Consider the following 19,596-nt stretch of genomic DNA (forward strand, 5'->3'; position numbering starts at 1 on the left):
GGGCTCCGCTCCCCTTCCCTCCCTCTCTCCCCCGGCCATGGCAGCATGGACGTGGCCGTGCTGGACACAGCTATTTATACCTTCTCTCTTTTTTCCCCCCTCCTCCCCTCGTGGCTGATATAGGAAGAGTGATGCGAACACAATACGATTCCAGGAATCCCTCACTTCCTGGAACAGATTAAAAGGGACACACAAAAGATTACTAAGGAGGTTTGCTTTTTTTTTTTTCCTTCCACGGAGCTTCACTTCTCCGTAGCCAGCGCTGAGACAGGTCGCTGCTCCGGCTCTTCCTGCAGCACTCGGGGAGATTTTATTTATTGGTACCTATTTATTACTATTTCAGAGTGCTCTGAAGGAAGATTAGTTCCTCTTTAAATACATGTAATTTCCTTCTTCTCTGGTTATTTTTTTAAACTTTTTTTTTGCTGCTGTTTTCTGAAAAGCAGAACAAGAATACATTATTTTTTCTAAAGCACTGAGAGCGCACGCTTTTTCTCGGCCAAAGTTGCTGAAGTCTTTGTCGGACAGCTCGTGTTCTGCTTGGCTTTTCCTGTGTCTGAAACAACCTGCAGAAGGGGTTTGCTGGGACTCGCCAGCCTTCTCTCACCGTGAACCCCAACTAGAGGCTCAACTCGCTGCTTCGGGGAAGCAAAGAAAGCAAGAAGAGGAGAAATCATTTCCCACCTTCTTGAAGACTTAATGCTCTTCCCTTGGTCCGGGAGTGACATGATCCTCTGTGTTCAGGGGTAAGATGCTTTGCAGCCTTCTGTGAAAAGCTGTGCTTTGATAATTGTAATTAGGAAGGTTCTCTGGGACAGTTTTTCAGCTCGTGTGTGTTGCTATGTGTGACTGTAATGGAATGGGAATGACTTCGGCTGGCCGAGTGCTGAGTTCTGTGTGGCTGTCCTATGTGTCTGTGTTTTAGATTCCAAGGCCAAAATCATGTAACTATAAAGTATTCCTGATTTCCATGCTTTCTATTGCTGAAACACTACATGGTATTCAAAGTTTTTGAGAGAGTAAAAACAACTTGGAGTGTGTTGTTCAGTGTGGGGGATGCAGTGCCAGTGTGGACACCAACCCAACACCGTAGGTGCTCTCTAAAGTCCTGTTGGAAACGAACTGCTTACAGGGAAAAACTTCCCTGGAGGTTAGGTGCTTTGGTCTATTTCTAAGAAGATATTCATGCTAAAATAATTTCAATTTTGTGTAAGCTTAAGTGTATGTACACATACACAGCATTCTGTAGAGAGCCACAGGGGGCGCATGGATAGTTCCCCAGCTGCATTCAGGAGAACAGGTGACATCCAAGTGCCTTCTCTGGTATCAGTACTGATGTGTTGGCACTTCAGTGTCCCTGTGACCAGCTCAGTTCATCAACTAAGGAATACCTGGTGTGCAGGAATCTCCTGCTATTTTTACACATGCTGCATGCTTGGAAATTGTGAGCATTTGTTTCAGTCTGAGCCATCACGTCAGTATTTCCTATTGCTCTGGTGTACGGTGGATTTTCCTCAGAGGAAAATCTTCCTTGTCTGCTTGCAATGACCGAAGCACAGGGATTTTTCTGCCATTTTCCCCCCAGAATCTGTTCCACAGACAGGGAGAGCTCGTGCTTACCACTAATTTCCTACTACACAAGGGGGCTTGTTTTCACTCTTATTTTCAGTCTGCAGCTGTAGTTCCTATAGCCACGGTGAAGGGAATTCAGTTTTCAGCTTGGCCTTTGGGAAACCCGTATCTGAAGCTTTTCTCCAGGGTCAACATACCAGAGCTCCTGCTTCCCTTACTCACCAAGAACTTGTTATGGAGCCAGATATGTAGATGTTTTTCTTTTAATGTCTATTTTGAAGACTATTTATTGCTCCATTTTCATTATCCTCTAGGATTTCATGTATCCTGGACTCCATACTCTCTGTCCTATTCAGACCAAGCTCCCACTGGAGTGTTGGGATGTGGCTGAAGGGAGAGCAGCTCCACACTTTTTCTTGTAGTGTTTATGCTGTGTTGTGAAGTTTTAACTTATCCAGCACAGTAACTACAAAGCCAACACTAAATGCTGTCAAGACATATCTGATTCTCCTGAACTTTCTTGCCATTCCAAGGCTTTTTGAAACACTAACTGCCAAAGCACAGGGAAGTTCATTTGCTGTTTCTAGAGAGTGCACCCAGACTCCCAGCTAGACATGCCAAGTTTCATATGGTTGTTTGCTTCCTCCTCACAGCTGTTGTACAAACACTTTGCTCTACTCAGTCCTGATTCTCCACATCTTTCCTCTACTTTCCTTTTCTTTCTTTCTTTTGCAAATCCTTTCTTTGCCCCACCAAAGCATTGAATTTTTCATGTCAGCAAATCTTTTTCAGCCTCTCTTTATCCCAGAAAACTCTTCTTAACCCTCTTGCAAATGTTTTTGCATTAAAAGTTGTAGTGTGCCATTACTTGCTGATCCCTCTGCTCTCCCTTTCCTGTGCTTCTCTGTTTGCTCGCAGCAGCAGCTCTTCTTTCTTCAACCTGTGTACAGTTGTTTAAGACACCAGCACCTCCCAGTCTGTCAAAATTTTGAATCCTTCTCCTCTCTTCCACCATGTTCCTTTGAGCCTACAGATGCACTGGGAGGTTTGTAGGGGCATAAGGCTGGTGTATAGAAGGAAAATAGGAAATGTGTGAGCCCGGCCCTTCTCTGGCTTTGGTGGAAGGATCCTCACACTGCCTGCACGGGGTCTGGGCTCCTCCAGCCTCATGTGGCACAAAGTGTAAGGCAGCAGAGCATGAGTACAGTGGGAAACCTCATCTCAAGCACATGGGCTCTGTAAAAGAAACCTACTGACAAATTTACATAGTTGATGTGGGTTTTGGAGGACCGAACTGTGAGCTGGTACAGCCCTTGAAAGTAAAACTTTCCTCCTGATTTATGGCAGACATTTCCCTGTGTATCTTTGCTACTCTCCCTTCCTTCCCTGTCTCTCAGCCAATTCCTAATTTCCTCTCTGAAGTTGGTATATAAAAAGAAAAGAAGTTCCATGCTGTGAAAAATTTTCTTGATGTTCCAAACCTTTCTGGAAGGGTAGGCCAGAAAATTTTTCCAGCAGAAAATAAGTTCAGAGACATTTGGCACTTGGACTGCAGTATTTGAGTTCCAGGGAGTGAATGGTGCAGGACTGATCTTCCTTACTATCAGCCACAGTCATTTTCAGCTCAGGGAACAGTTGGTATAAGGGAGACACTGCTCTGCCAGCAGGCCTGGAACACCCTCTTTGCACAGCACTAATTGTTAATTAGGTACAGCACAGGGAAAGATCAGAATCACAGAACATTCTGAGTTGAAAGGGACCCACAAGGATGATTGAGTCTAACTCTGAATGACCCATATGAGGATCAAATCCATGACCTTGGTGTTATTTGCACCATTCTCCAAGCAGCTGAGCTGGTTTATGGTCCTCATTGTGCAAAAAGGGGGGGTAATGGAGAATCGGGAATCTCCCCAAGGAGACAAGTAGCTGGGCACTTGTGAAGACCATGACATTAAGAGGGAGACATCCAAAAATCTTGAAAAATGCAGCCCTCAAAACCTATAAATGTATCTCAAGGAGGATTTAAAAGAGAACTTGGAGCTTTCCCAGCAATGATCTCTGGGTATAAAAATGTATCCAGATGCACAGTTCTGTCAAAGCCCCTGAAAATGCAGGTCCTGCGACCAAGGGTCCCTGGTGAGGACAAGGGCCAGCCATCACTTTTATTCAGCCTGGCTTCCTACCATTAATAGAAATTAAGAAACATAGATTAGATGCCATGAAAGCCAAGCAGCTATCCTGCTTCTGAAATGTGATTTGCCACATCGAAAAAGAGAGAATGTTCTTTCCTAAATACCAACAGAATAGCAGGGGGTTTCCTATGTATTGCAAGGGCAAGAAATCTCTCTCTGTAGATTTCAATTTACCAGTGGTTTTACAAAACTTTACTCCAAACCTCCACATTTTGTTTAGAAATGCAGAGCTGTGGAACTGATCATGGCTCTCACTTAAAAGGTGTGAAGGTGATCTCAGGTTCTCTCTAATGTACTTTCCTCCCACATCCCTTCTTCTTGTTCTCTGGACTTGAGTCTCAGTAGTTTGAGGTGGTGGAGTGCAGCTATGATCAGGTGCAGATCAGTTTACAGCACATTTATTTATGTACCTGAAGTGTCCCTGTTCACATAGAGCACAGGGAAGGAGGCAGATCCGAAGGGAAGCTCTTATGACTTCAGTCTCCTGCTTCTCTTCAGTGATGTGGGGAGGTAGCTGCACCCTGTGCCATCACCGTCAGCTCCAGCAGTGCTATGGCAGTGTCACACTGAGGACTGAGTGTATTTCTCTCAGCCATCTTTTCTTTAAAGTGTCTGAAAGAACATCTGAGGTGTGTTGGGGATGATGGGGGGATGTAACACAGGACATGCAGCAGGACAGGGGACACAGAGGCAAAGAGCCTACACACACCGGGACAGACACTAATTTTTGCTCAGGAGCTCGCCCGGGAATGAAGGCTTCCCTGGCCTCTGGCATCCATCCTCCCCTGGAGCTCTGCTTTCTTTTAGGAATCTCCATGCTGCAGAGGAGGAGCACCCATGACCCATGAGAGCTCCAGGCTCTGTGAAAATGCATTTAGATGCTGAGTAGCTACACCACTTTAGGCCACAGGGGAATACATGTTCTAGCAGTGTGGCCATGGCAGAGCCTCCTCCTGCTGCAGTCCTGCAGAGATTACAGCCACACTGACTTCTCCATCGAGCTGTTGAACGGTGGGGTGGGTGTAGTGCACAGGCTTGGCTAAAACAAGAATTCCCATTGTCCTCCTACACGATCGGCTCACTCTGAGTTCTGACAGATTCATTTAGGATCAGGTCATCCTTGAGCAGAAAGTGGGTAGGACAAAACCCAAGCTATTCCCAGTTCTGCTTCTAATTATATTGCAGTAAATGACAATCCCACTGGCAGAAACAGAAATGCTCTAACATTGTAATCATGTAAATGAAGCTGTAATGCTGCTATAAACCTTACTGTCCCTGAAACTATGTATTAAAAGGCAACATCTAAAAATATCAGATAAAATTTTCCTAAATGGCAAGACGGACAACCTTTTATAAGGCCAAAGGGGCCGACTCGCTCCCTGTTTCTAAGGGCTCATCTTTAGCTGTGTTCCTCCCTCCTCCCTTGCCTCTCTCAGAAACAATTGTGCTAAGGATCTGTTTGTAAAACATAACACGTTGTAGTACAATGTAGCATGCACTGAACAGACTCTGCAACTGATCTCAAGGCAAGGAGAAATAGCAGAGTGTGCCTTTCATTTCAGACCTCATCCTTTGCTGGCGGAGGAAAAGATCAGGAGACTGTCACTCAGGGGCATTGAGGAATTGTCAGAGCCCATCATGCAACCTCTCCCAGTTATGGCCTTCCAGGAGGAGTCTGCGCCTGCCCTTGCAGCTCCAGTTCCAGACAGCAACCCACCTCAGACACGGGACCCTGAAGAAGACCTTCTTTGCATTGCAAAAACCTTCTCCTACCTGCGAGAATCTGGTAAGACTCAATTGTAAAGTCACAGGGGCAGAAGGGTGCAGGGACGCAACTCCACAACCTGAGCACCAGGAAGAATCTCCTGATCCCACTTCAGATAGGAACCTGCTTCTGTCACAGCCACGTCTGACTCTTGTGCACACACCAAGTGTATCTGCAGTCTCTACAAACTTATACTATGAACTAATTTATTGCTTTATCTTTTGTAACTGAATTGGGAGAAGGAATTGCAAAAAGCAAATTGCTTTTTCTCTGTAAACTGCAGCTGCTGCAGCAGCTGCCAGCCTCATCCCAAGCCCCAGCACAGCAATGACAAGCATAGGCAGGAAACCCTTAGAACTTGGTCTTAATTTCTGAAGCTCTTGCCAACTCTGGCTCTGGTTGCTTCCCAGGCCCTGAATGTGGTTGTCTTCAAGGCTTCCCTAAATATACTGCCAGTCCTGTAATATGTTCTTTGCTTAACAAATTCTTTCTCGGATGTTTTTCCAGGTTGGTACTGGGGTTCCATCACCGCCAGTGAGGCCAAGCAGCATCTGCAAAAGATGCCCGAGGGCACCTTCCTGGTGCGGGACAGCACCCACCCCAGCTACCTGTTCACACTGTCCGTCAAGACAAACCGAGGGCCCACCAACGTGCGTATCGAATACACTGACAGCAGGTTCCGCCTGGACTCCAACTACCTGTCCAAACCTCGCATCCTGGCCTTCCCCGATGTGGTCAGTCTTATCCAGCACTATGTCACGTCCTGCACAACGGAAAGCAAGACCGAGGCTCCTTACCCGCCTCCGTCTCCTCTACCTCCCCTGCAGAAAGAGATGGCAGCAGCCGCAGTACACTTGAAGCTGATCCGGCCGCTGGGCCGCAAGGACAGCATTCCCAGCCTGCAGCACCTGTGCCGCCTGCGCATCAACAAGTGCACGGCCGACGTGGAGCAGCTGCCCCTGCCCCGGCGCATGGGGGACTACCTGAAGCAATATCCTTTCCAGCTCTGAGGCGTGGCCGTTCTCGCTCAGGCACAGACGACAGAGAGACACAACCACGAGAACTTTGTGTCTCCATCCCGCTAAAGGTGGGCACAGTGACAACCTGATTATCAGCAGAGACTGCATCCATCTTTCCTCTCCCCTTCTCTTCACATCCATTCCAGCCCCAGGGAGGAGTGGGTTGCTTCAGTGAGCAGCGGGGCACCAGCTGAGCTCTGACCCTTGGGCCGTGCCGGCAGTGGCTGTGAGAAGCTCTGTGGGCATGGCCACACTACTTGAACGTCAGAGTTGCTGTGACACCGGACATGTTAACGTTGTTATTTTTGCTATTTATTTCCATGGCAGTTTCTCTCTTCATGGTATTTTTAAAGCACCTTTTACTTTATTGTTGTTTTGTTTCTTTTGTGGAATTAGAGATCGCATAAAGGCTCCCAGCGAACTGGCAGCCAAAGCTCTGTGGGAATTTGGATTCACATCCAAACAGCTTCTGTTTGAGCCTGTCCCTGTGACAGGTTACAGGAATCAACATCCAAGCTCTCCCAGGCTTCTGGGGTATGTGAGACTCAGATGACTGTATCTAGACCCACCTCTACAGAGGTAAAGACTATTTGATTTTTCTTCCTTAGCTACAGAGGGTATCACAACCTCAGAGCACAGTAGGAGCTCCCAGAGATGTGTGCTGCATCACACGTTGTGGACAGGAGACTTCTTTGAGGAAGCTCTTCTTCCTTGAGAGCTCTAACCAGAGATCTGGATAGTGAGGTTGGGCCAGGGAGCACTCATCCCGTTCTTTTCCCATCTTCTCCATCTCCAAAGGAAGTTTGTGATGCATCATTTAGAAACAAGTAATTCGAAACCAAATTTTCTCAGATGCAGGCAGAAGGATTTGGTTTCAGAGCACCCCGTGTTTGGCTTGTATTTTCAAAGTGCTGTTTCCTGACCTTGCCCTTCCCTGAGACACAGGGCAAGACCAGGCTGTCCTTGAGCAGTGGCTCAGAGACAGCTCTGCTGGGCTGCACCAGTGACACGCACAGCTTCAGGATATTTATTTATTTATTTCTGGGGGTAACACTTGGAGGCACCTCAGCAGAACGAGCTGTCCTTCCTCCCTGCTCACACAGTGCCAGACTGCCGCGTGCTCTGCTCCTGCCAGCATTAGTCACCGGCCACATGGCTTCTGCCAGCTCCAGCCTGGAGCACACACTGGAAACCACAACCCAACATTTCTGTTTGCCAAGGGCCAGACCTCTCCTCTCCCCTGCTCTGCCTTGTGTGTTTGTTATCCATAATTAGGCTTTTGGCTCTGGGTTTCCTTCTCATGCCCCATCCCCTTCACCCCCTGCAGATGAGGCACAATGGCTCTTCCCCTGCTCTTTTACAGACACGAGGGACAAACAGCAGATGGGATCTGCCCCAAACCAGCACAGACAAGTTGCCCCTTCCTGTGCATTTGCTGAATCCCATCACCTTCCCAGCCTTGCCATCGAGTGAGAGTAGAGGAGGGAACAAAACAGATCTACAGAAATTACCATTTGGGTTATTTTGCCCCTAAGACCCCCTAACTTGTTCTAGCATGAATGAACATTAAGGATTCCTTGTTCATCCCTCCCTGGGACTCTCTCTAAGGCTCTGTAAATCAGAGTGGACAAACCCCCAGCTATAGTGTTGGAAGAGTGTTGGAAGAGAAGATGGAAAAGGATGAGATGGTGACCCAGGAGACAAGCTCAAAAAATGGGTTTCTTCCACCCTCTCTTAAAGCTGCCAAAAGGGACAAGATGGCCTGATGTGCTTAGTCGGTGTCCTTTTTTTTTTTCTCTCCACATTTATACAAGTTTGTGCTGTTGCAAGCTTTGTTTTTGATACTTTGATGGTTGACAGTGTGCATGTGTGATGTCAGGTTTGCTTTTTGGTATATCCTTCCCCTTTGCCCCCTATGGCAGCAACCATGGGAAGGTACTGAATGAGAATGGAAATTTAGAAGGCAAAAAGGAAACTTTTTTTTTAATAATATAAATGATAAACCACTGAAAAGGCTTCCTTTTATCCAAACACCTCTATCTGCCTGAGGACACTGGGAACAAGGAAACCACGGCTCTCCAAGGAGCAGCAGTGATCTCAGGAAGCCCACACAGCTCAGCCACAGGCCTGGTAACTACAGCTTGGGAAAAATCAGTTGGAGAAGTGTACAGCAGGAAAGGGCAGGTTGTTCAGCTCTCTGAAACTTGCCTCCTACTTGATCTGTTCTTTGTTGGGGGTGATGGGGAGGTCAAGCTGTGGGTTTGACTCACTGACCCACAAGAGCCCAGGAGCTTGTGGTTGACCCCAGGCTGAAGGCTGTGAGCTCCCACGGGCAGGGACCAGCTCTGTTCTGTGTTTGTTCTGCATTTAGCACAGTAGGGATCTCTAGGTGCTACTGCAATACAACAAATAAACAATACAGTTACTCCAAAAAGTCAGTTTCTTCTATCTTGAGACAGTTTGTTAAAAATCGTTTGACGCTGGATTTTAAATAAACATTTTAAATATACTTTAAAGCCACTCAATGTAAAAGTCTTTGGTAAAGTCCAAATGGATGAATTCATTTTCTATTTAGAGAAATCCTCCCCAAGAACACAGGGTAAACTCTTGACCATTCTTTTCAAACAAGACAAAAAGCCCTTTAACAAAAAAATGGCCCTTCAGATACTGGGAGAATTTACACCAAAATCCTCCTCAGTGTGGGCCTGGTTTCTACTGCACACAGATGAGCAGTGGCAGATCCCAAGTCCCAAGCTAATAAGGACTGAAGGAACATTTTTCAGTAATGTGGAAGAACACAGGAATGATTCTTGTATTGTTTCTGTATGCCACAGAAAACAAATAAAATGCAGGGGAAAGAAGACAGAACATAAATGGGCAGATGATGCTTAGGGTGGGAAATCCAGGGCAGATCCATTTTCCCCTTTTCTGGTGCCATTGGGCCACAGTGTCCCCATACCTGTGGTCTGGCCCTGCAGCCTTTCCCCCCACATCACCTGAGACACCAGACAGCAGGTGGGGAAACCATGGGGAGTGGATCTGCCCTATGATGTCAGAGGGAGACAGAGGACACCCCATCTGTCCAGAAACACAGGGAACACACTGAGCCAATGCCACTACTGGGAGGTGACTGCACTGTGGCCCCTCCGTGCTCCTCTTCAAGGAGAGATGCCCAAGACATGTCCCTCCATCCTGCCCAAAGCAAGCATAACGTGCTCCCAACCACTGGGCAATGGAAAACATGCTCAGAAAAAAACTCTTCCCAACAAACTGAACTAGCTCCTCTCCCATCCTTCTCCCTCTGTGAATCCATTGGCTTCAAAGTTCAAAATACTGCTTTGAAGTACTCCTGAAGCAATGCTGTGCTTCCTGTGCCAGCCATGGAGCTGGCATTCCCTAGCAAATATTGTTTCCACAATCTCATCAACCTGAGTCCATGGGTAGATTTCCATTGCACACCAACCAGGAAATATTGGCAATGCCATAATCCGTTCCACATCAAGTTGTTAAACAAAAACAATCACATCCCTCTTGGTTTAACAGAAAATAATGGAAAGAGAACTACACAGGGTAGAAGCAAAACACAAAGTAAGTGGAAACCCAAAAACAAAAGGAAGGAAAAGCTGCATCCATCTTTAAAAAGAAATTTGCAAAATCTGGGAAAAAAAAATGCAGCATTTCTGACACATTATTGAGTGATTTCTTAATTTCTTAGCTGGGCTAAACTCTTCCTCTGAGTACACATAGGAAACCCTGCTGTTCCCTTTCCACAGGCTAAAGGTGGAGATGATTGGCATGAGCCAGGCTGGTCCAGAGCTACAGTCACACACAGTTTTACTGCATTGCCTGTTACCTTAACAACTCCCACTCCTGCACCTTCAGCACACATTTTGTCAAAGAAAACAGGATCATGCTCTGAAAACTCCTGTGCCAAACCTCTGTGCAGACTGAACTGAGTTGAGTTCCACATCTCTGGAACCAGGAGCATTTGTGGCAATACAGACTGGCCTTTATCAGCACCCAAGTACAGCTGCAACTCCTCTCCCAGTGGCACCTGTATGGCTTGTAGAGCCAATGCACTTGGATTTTCTCTTGGTTTAGTTTCTGTCTACAGAAACATGGGTGTGGAGCCCTCATGGAGTCTGAAAAGCAGACTGATAGGATTGGGAGTAGAAATCCCAGTCCATGAGTGAAACCACACTCCCGTGGCCCACTGCCACAGCAGAACTCCCCTGCAGTTTGTCAGGCACATATGGTATCATTTTCTGTCTTAAATCATCAGCCTTTTGAAAAAGCAACACATGCAAGCATAAAACAACCCATTTACATGCACATATCCCTATCCTTTCTAACTTACTGAAATCTTAGTCCTTTCCCCACATCCTTTCAAGTGCCCAACGTCCCTCAGTCCAAGCCAGGGAAACCAGCACCAAATCAAGTGAATCAGCAGAGTGTATTTAATTCTCTTAGGACAGACACGGTCAGGTATTTCCAGTTATTGACCTATTACATGTCATTTCTAGTCAAAATTCCATTGTCAGTCTTACCTGCTATCTATGATATTAAGGGAATTAAACCCAAAATTAACTGGACACTGTATGTGTGGCTCTTCTGCCAAACGTGTTCTCATGTTCAAATCTGTCAGAAGCCAAATATCACAGCCCTCTCCTATCTCTCCCTAATGGCTGCTGAGACCCTTGCAATCCCGATGGAATTGCAGTATCCTCTTCCCCAGCCCAGACATCATCAGCAGTCCAAAGGTCTGGAGCAGAGGGTAAAGCAATACCCAGTGAAGATGTGCCAGAACAACTTTGGATGCCAAGTAACATCCTCCAGCTCCCTCAGTTCTGAGCAGCATTGTCACAGCATTCACATCACATTGTCAGTGACCCCCACCCATCGTTCACAGGGGAAATGGCAGAAAAACCCATCAGTCTGGGCAGCTCCTTACGAAACAAGCCAGTCAGAGATAAAAATAAGGTATTACTTAGAGATCTGTCCTGTCTTTGGGCAGAAACATTCATCCTCTGGTCACAGCAAGCTAGCTTTGAATGTGGAAGAAGGAGTCTGAGGGAAGGCGGTGCTGCCAGCATTGCCCAACAGCGAGGAGGCCCCACTGCTGCTCAGAGTGTTGATAACACGTTCAGACTCAGACATGTCTGCTCTCTGCCCACACCCAGGCTGCCTCTGTGGGCTTTTTATAGTGCTGGGTGCCAGAGCCCAGGGAACAGGAACACGTGGAGGCATGGCTTTATCTGGAGGCTAACGCTGCCTTGAATGAACCTCGTGTTGATCTCCCACTGCTGCTTCCCATGAAACACAACCATCCTGTGGTTCTTGCTGCTCACTGCACAAACAAGTGCAGCAAGTGGCCCTCGGGAGCAGGCACAACCCTGCAGCACCCATCTGACATCTGTTATCACCTCTGCTACGCAGCAAAAAACAAGCTCAGGGGAAAATGACAAAGTGGCCCTAGCAATAAAATTATAGAGTCTTTCAGTGTTCAATTATGTGGACTAAGGAGTCTACACAAACACACTCTTCCAAACTTTAGCAAGAACTAGTAATTTCTTCTATTTGAAAAATAATATATTGTTCAGAAGAAAAGGCTATTAGTAGGCAACATGTTGACCAGAGAGAAGAAAAGTAATTTTAAGGGTTTCACTGTAAGCCTGGGCATTAAAATTCAAAAGAAAACTATGGAAAGTAAAATACAGTTTGGGCTTCACATAATAACAATCTTAACATAACAATTCAGAGTGTTTTTTTGGATTTTGAAAGGGCAGGGAAAACAACAAAGCTTCAGAACTCCAGCTAATATTCACTACAGATGAGAACAAAAAAGGAAGTTTTACTGCAAACCACTGCTGGCTTAGCCCTTCAATTCCCATGTGAGCAGTTGTGGCAGTGGTCATAGCTGGAGACAGGCTGTTGGCCCATCGGTCCCCCCATTGCAAAATCATAATTTGATTAATTTAAATATAGAAAAGAACAGACCTGGGGGAAGCAGCCTGGCCCAGCAGAGGAAAGGGTTCAGTCAGAGCTGCTCCAGCCTGACATACCAACCTAGATCTGCAGAGAAGGGTTTCCTTTCAGGAACAAGAACTACCTTCCCCCTTTTGCTCCTCTTCCTCAGACCTCACTGGCAGGGCTTTCCCCTCAATGCCATTACTTCCTAAATGCTGAGTAAATGCACTTTGCAGCAGCTCAGATTTGAGTTGCAAAAACCGAATACAATGTTAGTTTTTGTCAAAATAAATATTTTAACACTCTATCTAGCCGGGAAAGGCATTTGTTTTAATGTCCCCCCATGGTACTACAGTGATAATAAGAGCTTGAAATAATACTGGTTACTGCAGCATTAGATTGCCCAAACAGATCATCAGAGACTTGGTATTTCTCAAAAACCTGATATAAATATGCCAGATGGAAGGGCAAAGGAAGAGCTGGTCAACCAAGACTCAGTGGCAGAGCTCAGCCAGGACTGGAGTTCCTTGGACTCTGGCCTGGCCAGTAACTCCATCATGTGACTGCCTTGGTCTGGAAGATATGCTGCAACTTTTCCAACTGTGACTCTTGGAGAAACGCTGCCCTTGCTGGAAGAGCTCTGCCATGGAAACCTGTAAAACCCACCGAGCCAAATCCAGGTTCCTTTCCCATGGAGTGGGATGGGAATTCATTTACTTCAGGGCTGAATTTGGTCCACTTCATATTCCTAGTTTTACAGACAAGAATTTTATCCCTGGTGAAATTCTGACACGAATTTGTCTTCAAGGGAAATTGTAACACTGAAGTCCTGCTGATTTAACACAAAAACCCCCTTCCCTCACACACTGTCCCCAGCATGCACAAACCCAGCACTGAGGTTTTTCTTTTAAAAGCAGAAGGAAAGCCCATGGTGCAGTTTACAATTAAGTTCTGGCTTTCTTGAATTCACCTACAAATACTCCAGTGGGAACATGTGCGATGCCACTTCGCGATGTAAACATCAGCCCGTGGAAAACTGAGCGGCCAAGCTTGGATTGATCTCAGCAAACTCGTTTCACCTTGGCTAGGACAGAACTTTCTGTGATGACAACTCCTAAAAACAACAGATCTGGGTTCTATCTGGTACAAAGAGATAGTAAGACCCACTGCTCATCTCCTGGGACACCCTTCCCTGCCAGCTGTCCCTCGCTGCCTGTTCCTTGTGGGCTCACTCAGCGCAAAGGAGCAGAGATTTAATAGCTGATCAGAGACTGCAGAGTCTTTAATGTCAGGGCTGTTTCCTCCCTAGAACAGCAATATGGTTTGAAATCTAGCTTACAGAGGGCAGAGCCATGTTTATACTTGTCAGAAGTTACCCAATTTGGCAAGGATTCTTCCCATCATGCAAGTGTCATCACAGTCATTGCCAAATGCTGCAGAGTTCAAAACTCTACCTCCAAGCCTGGAAATGTAATGAAGAAATATGTTGCCCAGTGCACATGCTATATGTTTGCACTTGTCTGAAAGTGCTCAGCACTAATAAAAGGTGTTGTTATGATTAAAACATAAATCTGAAATAGCCTAAAGCATGACCTAGTGTTATTTATTAACATTATTTCCAGGGAACTTTTTGGGAAATCTCTGTAACTTTTTGAAAATACCTCACTCTCTTCCTTGGTTTTGGAATACTCCTTACATTCTTTTAAGACTCTTTGTAATTCACCCCTTTTTAGTTCTGTTCCCTCCAGTCCTGTGCTATGAAAATCATCTTGGCTGAGAGGCACTGGGCAGCATTTTGGGAAGAATAGGGACAAAACAGCACTGCAAGGCTGGGGATGGATCAGCAGGGGCAGAACAATCCTGGTATGGGCTGACATGGAGACTCCATATGACTTTTCTTTCCAAGAATACGGGAGATTGAAGCCTTCTCTGTGCATGCAGAGCCTTTTGTTGCTGATGAAAGCCTTTGGAGCAGGGTTAGTGTGACCTGCCAGGCAGCTGACTCAGGGCTATCCACAAACAGCCATTCCAAGCCAGAGTGTGCAGGTGTTGTAACGCCCTCCATGCCCCAGGATACTGAAAACCAGCTGGGAGCAAGTTTGCCATGGAGCTTGGTGCAGAAGGAATGCATCGTGTTAGACAGGGAACAGCAGCACTCTCCACTCCCACTGCAGAACCCTCCAATGACACAAACCAGACTGGTCTCCCACTCCTATGGTCCCCACTACTCCTTCCACTCATCTCTCTTCATGCACAGCAGTTTCCATCTGACACAGTCATGCACTCCAGGCTGATACAACCTTCTAGCTTGGCGCTGGGTTAAGGGAGGCATTTCCCTGTGCCTTGCCAACCCATGGCAGGCGGGGAGGAGGCCTGATCCACACCCGCCCTGGTGTGAGTCCCTCCTGTTCCAAGTGCCACGTGAAGAAGGCACCTGAAGGCAGGTATTACATCCCTTAGCTCTCTCCTGCCTGGCTGTATAGCACGGCCTGAAAGAGGAAACTTCACTACATAAGCCAGAACAAGTCAGGCACACAGCTAAAAACAAAATAACTTGTGCCAGTGTCAAGTGACAGTGTGACACTGACTGGTGCAGTAAGTGAAGATGTCACGTGCTGGCTTCTGCTGTTTCCTAACATAGAAGTGCATTGGCATTAACAGAAAATATGCATTGATCATCACGTTGGTATTAGTGCTTATACAAACCATCATTCCAAAGGGATGGTTCAGCACAGCTACTGGAAGTGGAAATACTCCACCCATCTTGGATGGGAAGAGAGGTGGGTTCAGAAAAGTCCACTCCATAACACAACCAGACAACCCCATTGCATATTATCAATCCACACCTACTTGACTAATAAACAATAAAAATAATATATTATCCTGCTTAAGCTTCTCTACCCAGTTTGTAGGAGGCAACAAGCAGGATTTTGGATGTTTATTTTGCAGTTTATTTTTTGTAATTTTTTGTATTTTTGGCCTGTTATTACTCAAATAATCACCTCCTTTGTCTCAGCTCTTCTTAGAGGAATTAGCTGATGGAAGAGCAACACTCCTGTCAAATAACTTCTTAAACCAAGGACAATCTTTGTCCTGTGAGTCAAAAGAAACATTCTCTTCTTATGCTTAAGTGAAATAGGAAACCGTCAAAGAAGCTGGTTTTTCACTCTTCCCATTCCCCACCAGCAGCATTCCTCTTCAGCCTATTACTTAGCTGAGTTAAAACCCCAAAGGCTTACAGGAAATACTGTATATCCTATAGTAATTGCTATAACTAGCACCATCAATTCTTACTGGAGCAGAAACAGAAAGCTCTCAAAATTCCCAGTTATTGACAAAACAAACGACCTAATGCAAAGGGAACATGTTACAGGCACTGGTGATTCCAGGTAGCCCTGGATCTCACAGAACAGCCCAACAAACACCGGGTGACGCAGCCAGCTGAGGTCACACTCCTCATGGGGTTTACCTTTCCCAGCTCCAGAGATATAAATATTCCCAGTACTTGGCTGTTCCAGGGTGTTTGCTTTCCAAGACGGGCATTTCAAATGATGATGTCACAGGAATCAAAGTATAAAGGAATTATTTTTTTACCCTTTCCCTCAAGCCTTCCTAAGGCTGATAAAATCAGTGCAGCAGTGCTTGTTTGGAGGCAGCTGATGATTAATGCCTACAAAAGGAAGCACTTCAAGTTCTGTCAGGGAAACACAGACTTTTCACGTCTCTTTTGCCTTGCAGAGATTGCTTTTTGATGCAAAGGGAAATAAGTCAAATGAGATTTATATGTTCTGCTGCCAACAAAAGGGAGAGGGGAAAGCCCAGGCCCTTCAGCCTCTCTGCCATTAGGTATTCATTCCAGCTGGAATTACTGCCAAAGAAAGAGCCCAACTCATTACTGTGGAAGACACCCCAAAACTCCACCTGTGTGAAGAATGCCAGTGAGCAAAGATGGTTCACACAGACTCTCTTCAGCTTCACCTCCAGCCCCAGTTTTAAACCTTGGGACCAGTATATATGCCAAGATGACTACATTAAAGATCAACACAAAATGTGTTCTGAAGTCCTGCCCCATGGGCACAAACCTCTTAACTTGACCCTTATCCTGAAAGAACCATGGCTGGGATACCTTCCAACAGCAACAAGGAAAAGGAGGGTGGTACAAGAATACAAGCAAACCTGTGAACAGTTAAAGCAATGAGTATCACTACAGCAAAATGTCAGACACTGACAATCTGCACTGAAAAGTCTCTGGATTTTTTTTATTTTTTGGTTGTTTAGATCTATGAACCTCAGCAACACTTACTTTCTTCTTTTTCTCCTCCTTTCCCACTTGAACTATGTGCATGTTCAGGGAACATAAGGAAAACTGTCAAATGGAGGAAATTTCATCTTTGGTTCCTCTTTCTGCTTTGCAGAGAGATACTGGACCTTTGTGTGTCCTCCCCATGACCTCCAGCGGGGAAGCAGGAACAAAAAGGCTGAGGACACAAGGACTCAGTGTACATCTCCTGCATGGTACTTGACAGAAGTGCCTGAATGGGTGGAGTTTTCATGGTATTGCTCATTTCTGCTCCCTGTGCTGGTGATCTTCCACATCATCAGAAAATACCTGAGTGATTCAAAATTATCAGTGGTGACCAGCCTGACTTTGAGACACACAAAGGCAACCACGGGTTGAGCAGCTGAGGACAAACTGGGATGTTAAAGGCACTTCCAATCCTACACAGTTACCAAGTAACAATTTAACTTCTGTTTTCAAAGGACAGCTGTCCCTGCCAAAAGTGGGTCATTTCTTCTACATCAAAGTCAAAGCAGACCGACCGTAGCTGCGTTCACTCAAACCAGTTATTCTGCCTATACCAAGCACCTCCTACTGCTGTCTTACACTAAAAGGAATCCAGTGCACCTTGTCAAAAATCCTTTGAACCACCCAAGAACAGAGCTGGAATCATTCCTTTATCCCCAGGGATGACACAGGGCTACATGAACACCTCATGTTTGGTCAGTGGATTTACAGATGGTAGGGACCAAACTGAGCTCATGTCCCCCAGGCTGCCTCCTCTGAACCAGAACCTCATTGGCGCCCGGCTGGCGACGCCGCAGCGGGAACGGCCTTTACAGACAGTGGGCAAAGTGCCCGGTGCCAGAACAAGCAGGGCTCGACCCAGGCCTGAAGAGTCTCACCCAGGGCAGCTTCCAAACGAGCCCGACAGCAATCCCAGAGAAATGCTTATGGCAGCACGCTAAGGGGTTGGTTCTCCGCGCTGCCGCCTCCGCTGAGCTCAGCCTCACATCAGCAACCTTGACACAAAGCAAGTCAGGCCCAAAGTTACTCTGTGCAAAGGTGACTCTTGCCCTTGCAATGCTGCCTCAAATCTGAGCAAGAGCAATTTGTAAGTGACCCAGCCTCCCTTCTTCCCTGCACTGCCAGGGGAGACAAGTGCAGCAGAGGGGTAGGACCATAAAGGAAAGCACCAGTGGCTTCCCTTGTCCCTAGGGCAGTCAATGCCACATTTCTTGATCCTGGCTTTATATGCTCGGGAGGCAAAGTTGTCCTGTGTTCTCACCATACAAAGTCTTCCCTTGGTCCTTTCCCTCTCAAACTGCGAACTCTCTGGCTTGACCTCTGATGCCAGAGCTCGCACCCTGGGCTCTGTTGCTCTTGCACAAAGCCCAGTGCTGTGCTCAGCACTGCCCAGCTGCCTCCCCACCATGGTGGAGGCAGCTCTGCTGACCAAGGAATCGCTGCTGCTCCGTGGGAGCTCACCCTGATGGAGCAGGAGCAGTGCAGCACTGGAGTACCTGAACAGGTCTGACTCCTCACTAATAAGCTAATAAGCTTTTCATGGTAAGTTGGATTCTGTTACTAATTACATCTAGCTACGCCCTTCTCGTGACAAACACCTCTTCCACCCTGTGTTTACTTGACAGAAGATAGTTAAGAGGATTTGCCTGGAAAGGAACCAATTACAAACCAGCATTTCCTCATGCTGTCTTCATACAATGTATCTGATTAGTTTCACTTCCCCATGCTGTTAAATGTCAAGTCCTTTATATATAAATATATATAAAAATATGTATATAAATATATACACGCAGATATACATATTCTTAGTTTTTTTGAATCTCCAGTGCAGACCAAAGGAGCTTGGAAAAATAAATTTTTAATTGTACTCAACCCCTCTGCTTGGAAAAGTACTTTTTGCTTCTTCCCTATGGTGCACTTATAACTTTGTAATGTATGAAGAATTCCTCCCATATTTTGGAAAATGTGGTGCAGCTCCCAGCTAAGTCACCCAAGTGTGTAGGAAAGGGCAGGTCACAACCACTCTATGCAGCAGTGGCTGCAGACAGCCTAACAAAAGGCTTTGATGTGGGAATGGAGGAGCCAGTGGGGGTAGGAAAGAAAAGCAGAGTCTTTTCTGACCTTTCACCAGCCAAGAAGCAGGGTTGTATTTGCTGCTGGTTGAGCAGGATCCATCCATTCATCAAGTGTGACATCAACAGCAGTATCTCTTTCTTCTACTAAAACTCTGAAGGGCCACCTGTGCAGGGAAGAAATCTTTAAATCTTAGTGCCAGTGGCTCCTGAAGTCTGAGATGAGGCTCACCCCACATTACAGGAGTAAGAATCAATCCCGAGTGGATAACTTCTCAGAGCAAGAGTCTGTCCTGCTGAGAGCCCAGCAGAACCTGCAGGAGGGTCACATAACCCTGCACCTCAGAGCACCCCAGATCCCCCATGTTCTGGTCTGTTTCAGACACAAGGTAATTAAGTCATTTCAGTGAGCTACAGAAAATCGACCTCTCGGAAGACACTGAGCCCACAAAGCACAAGCACTTTAAATCCAGGCACTGCCTTAGTTCACTCTGACTTCCTGACACAGACAAGCTCCTGAGCTCAGGGCAGCTGAAGCCATAGGCTCCAAAGGTTTGCAGTCCTCAGGAATGCTCTCATGCAAAGCAGCATTTTCCAACATGGCAAGTTGAGTCTGACAGCACCAAGGCAGCAGCACCTTCCCGTGCCTGCTCACACCTCAGGCTGCACCACAGGACACTGCACACAAAGCAAACTGGGGTAG

The 19,596-nt window shown here is 46.4% G+C and overlaps 1 protein-coding gene across 1 annotated transcript; it reads left to right on the forward strand.

Moving 5' to 3' along the window:
* Positions 1-6: 6 nt before the first annotated feature.
* Positions 7-9,068, forward strand: CISH (cytokine inducible SH2 containing protein). Its single transcript, XM_008632150.2, has 3 exons — positions 7-746; positions 5,327-5,550; positions 6,037-9,068. Exons 1-3 carry the CDS (start codon positions 700-702, stop codon positions 6,537-6,539), a joined length of 774 nt encoding a protein of 257 aa, XP_008630372.1. The 5' UTR covers positions 7-699; the 3' UTR covers positions 6,540-9,068.
* The last annotated feature ends 10,528 nt before the right edge of the window (positions 9,069-19,596 follow it).

This window comes from Corvus brachyrhynchos, unplaced genomic scaffold (assembly GCF_000691975.1).
Source record: "Corvus brachyrhynchos isolate BGI_N302 unplaced genomic scaffold, ASM69197v1 scaffold4, whole genome shotgun sequence".
NCBI lineage: Eukaryota > Metazoa > Chordata > Aves > Passeriformes > Corvidae > Corvus > Corvus brachyrhynchos.

Coding starts and splice junctions, on each gene's coding strand:
- CISH (XM_008632150.2), top strand. CDS start 700: ATGCTCTTCCCTTGGTCCGGGAGTGACATGATCCTCTGTGTTCAGGG. Junction 747..5,326: donor ATGATCCTCTGTGTTCAGGG/GTAAGATGCTTT, acceptor CTTTCATTTCAG/ACCTCATCCTTTGCTGGCGG. Junction 5,551..6,036: donor CTCCTACCTGCGAGAATCTG/GTAAGACTCAAT, acceptor ATGTTTTTCCAG/GTTGGTACTGGGGTTCCATC.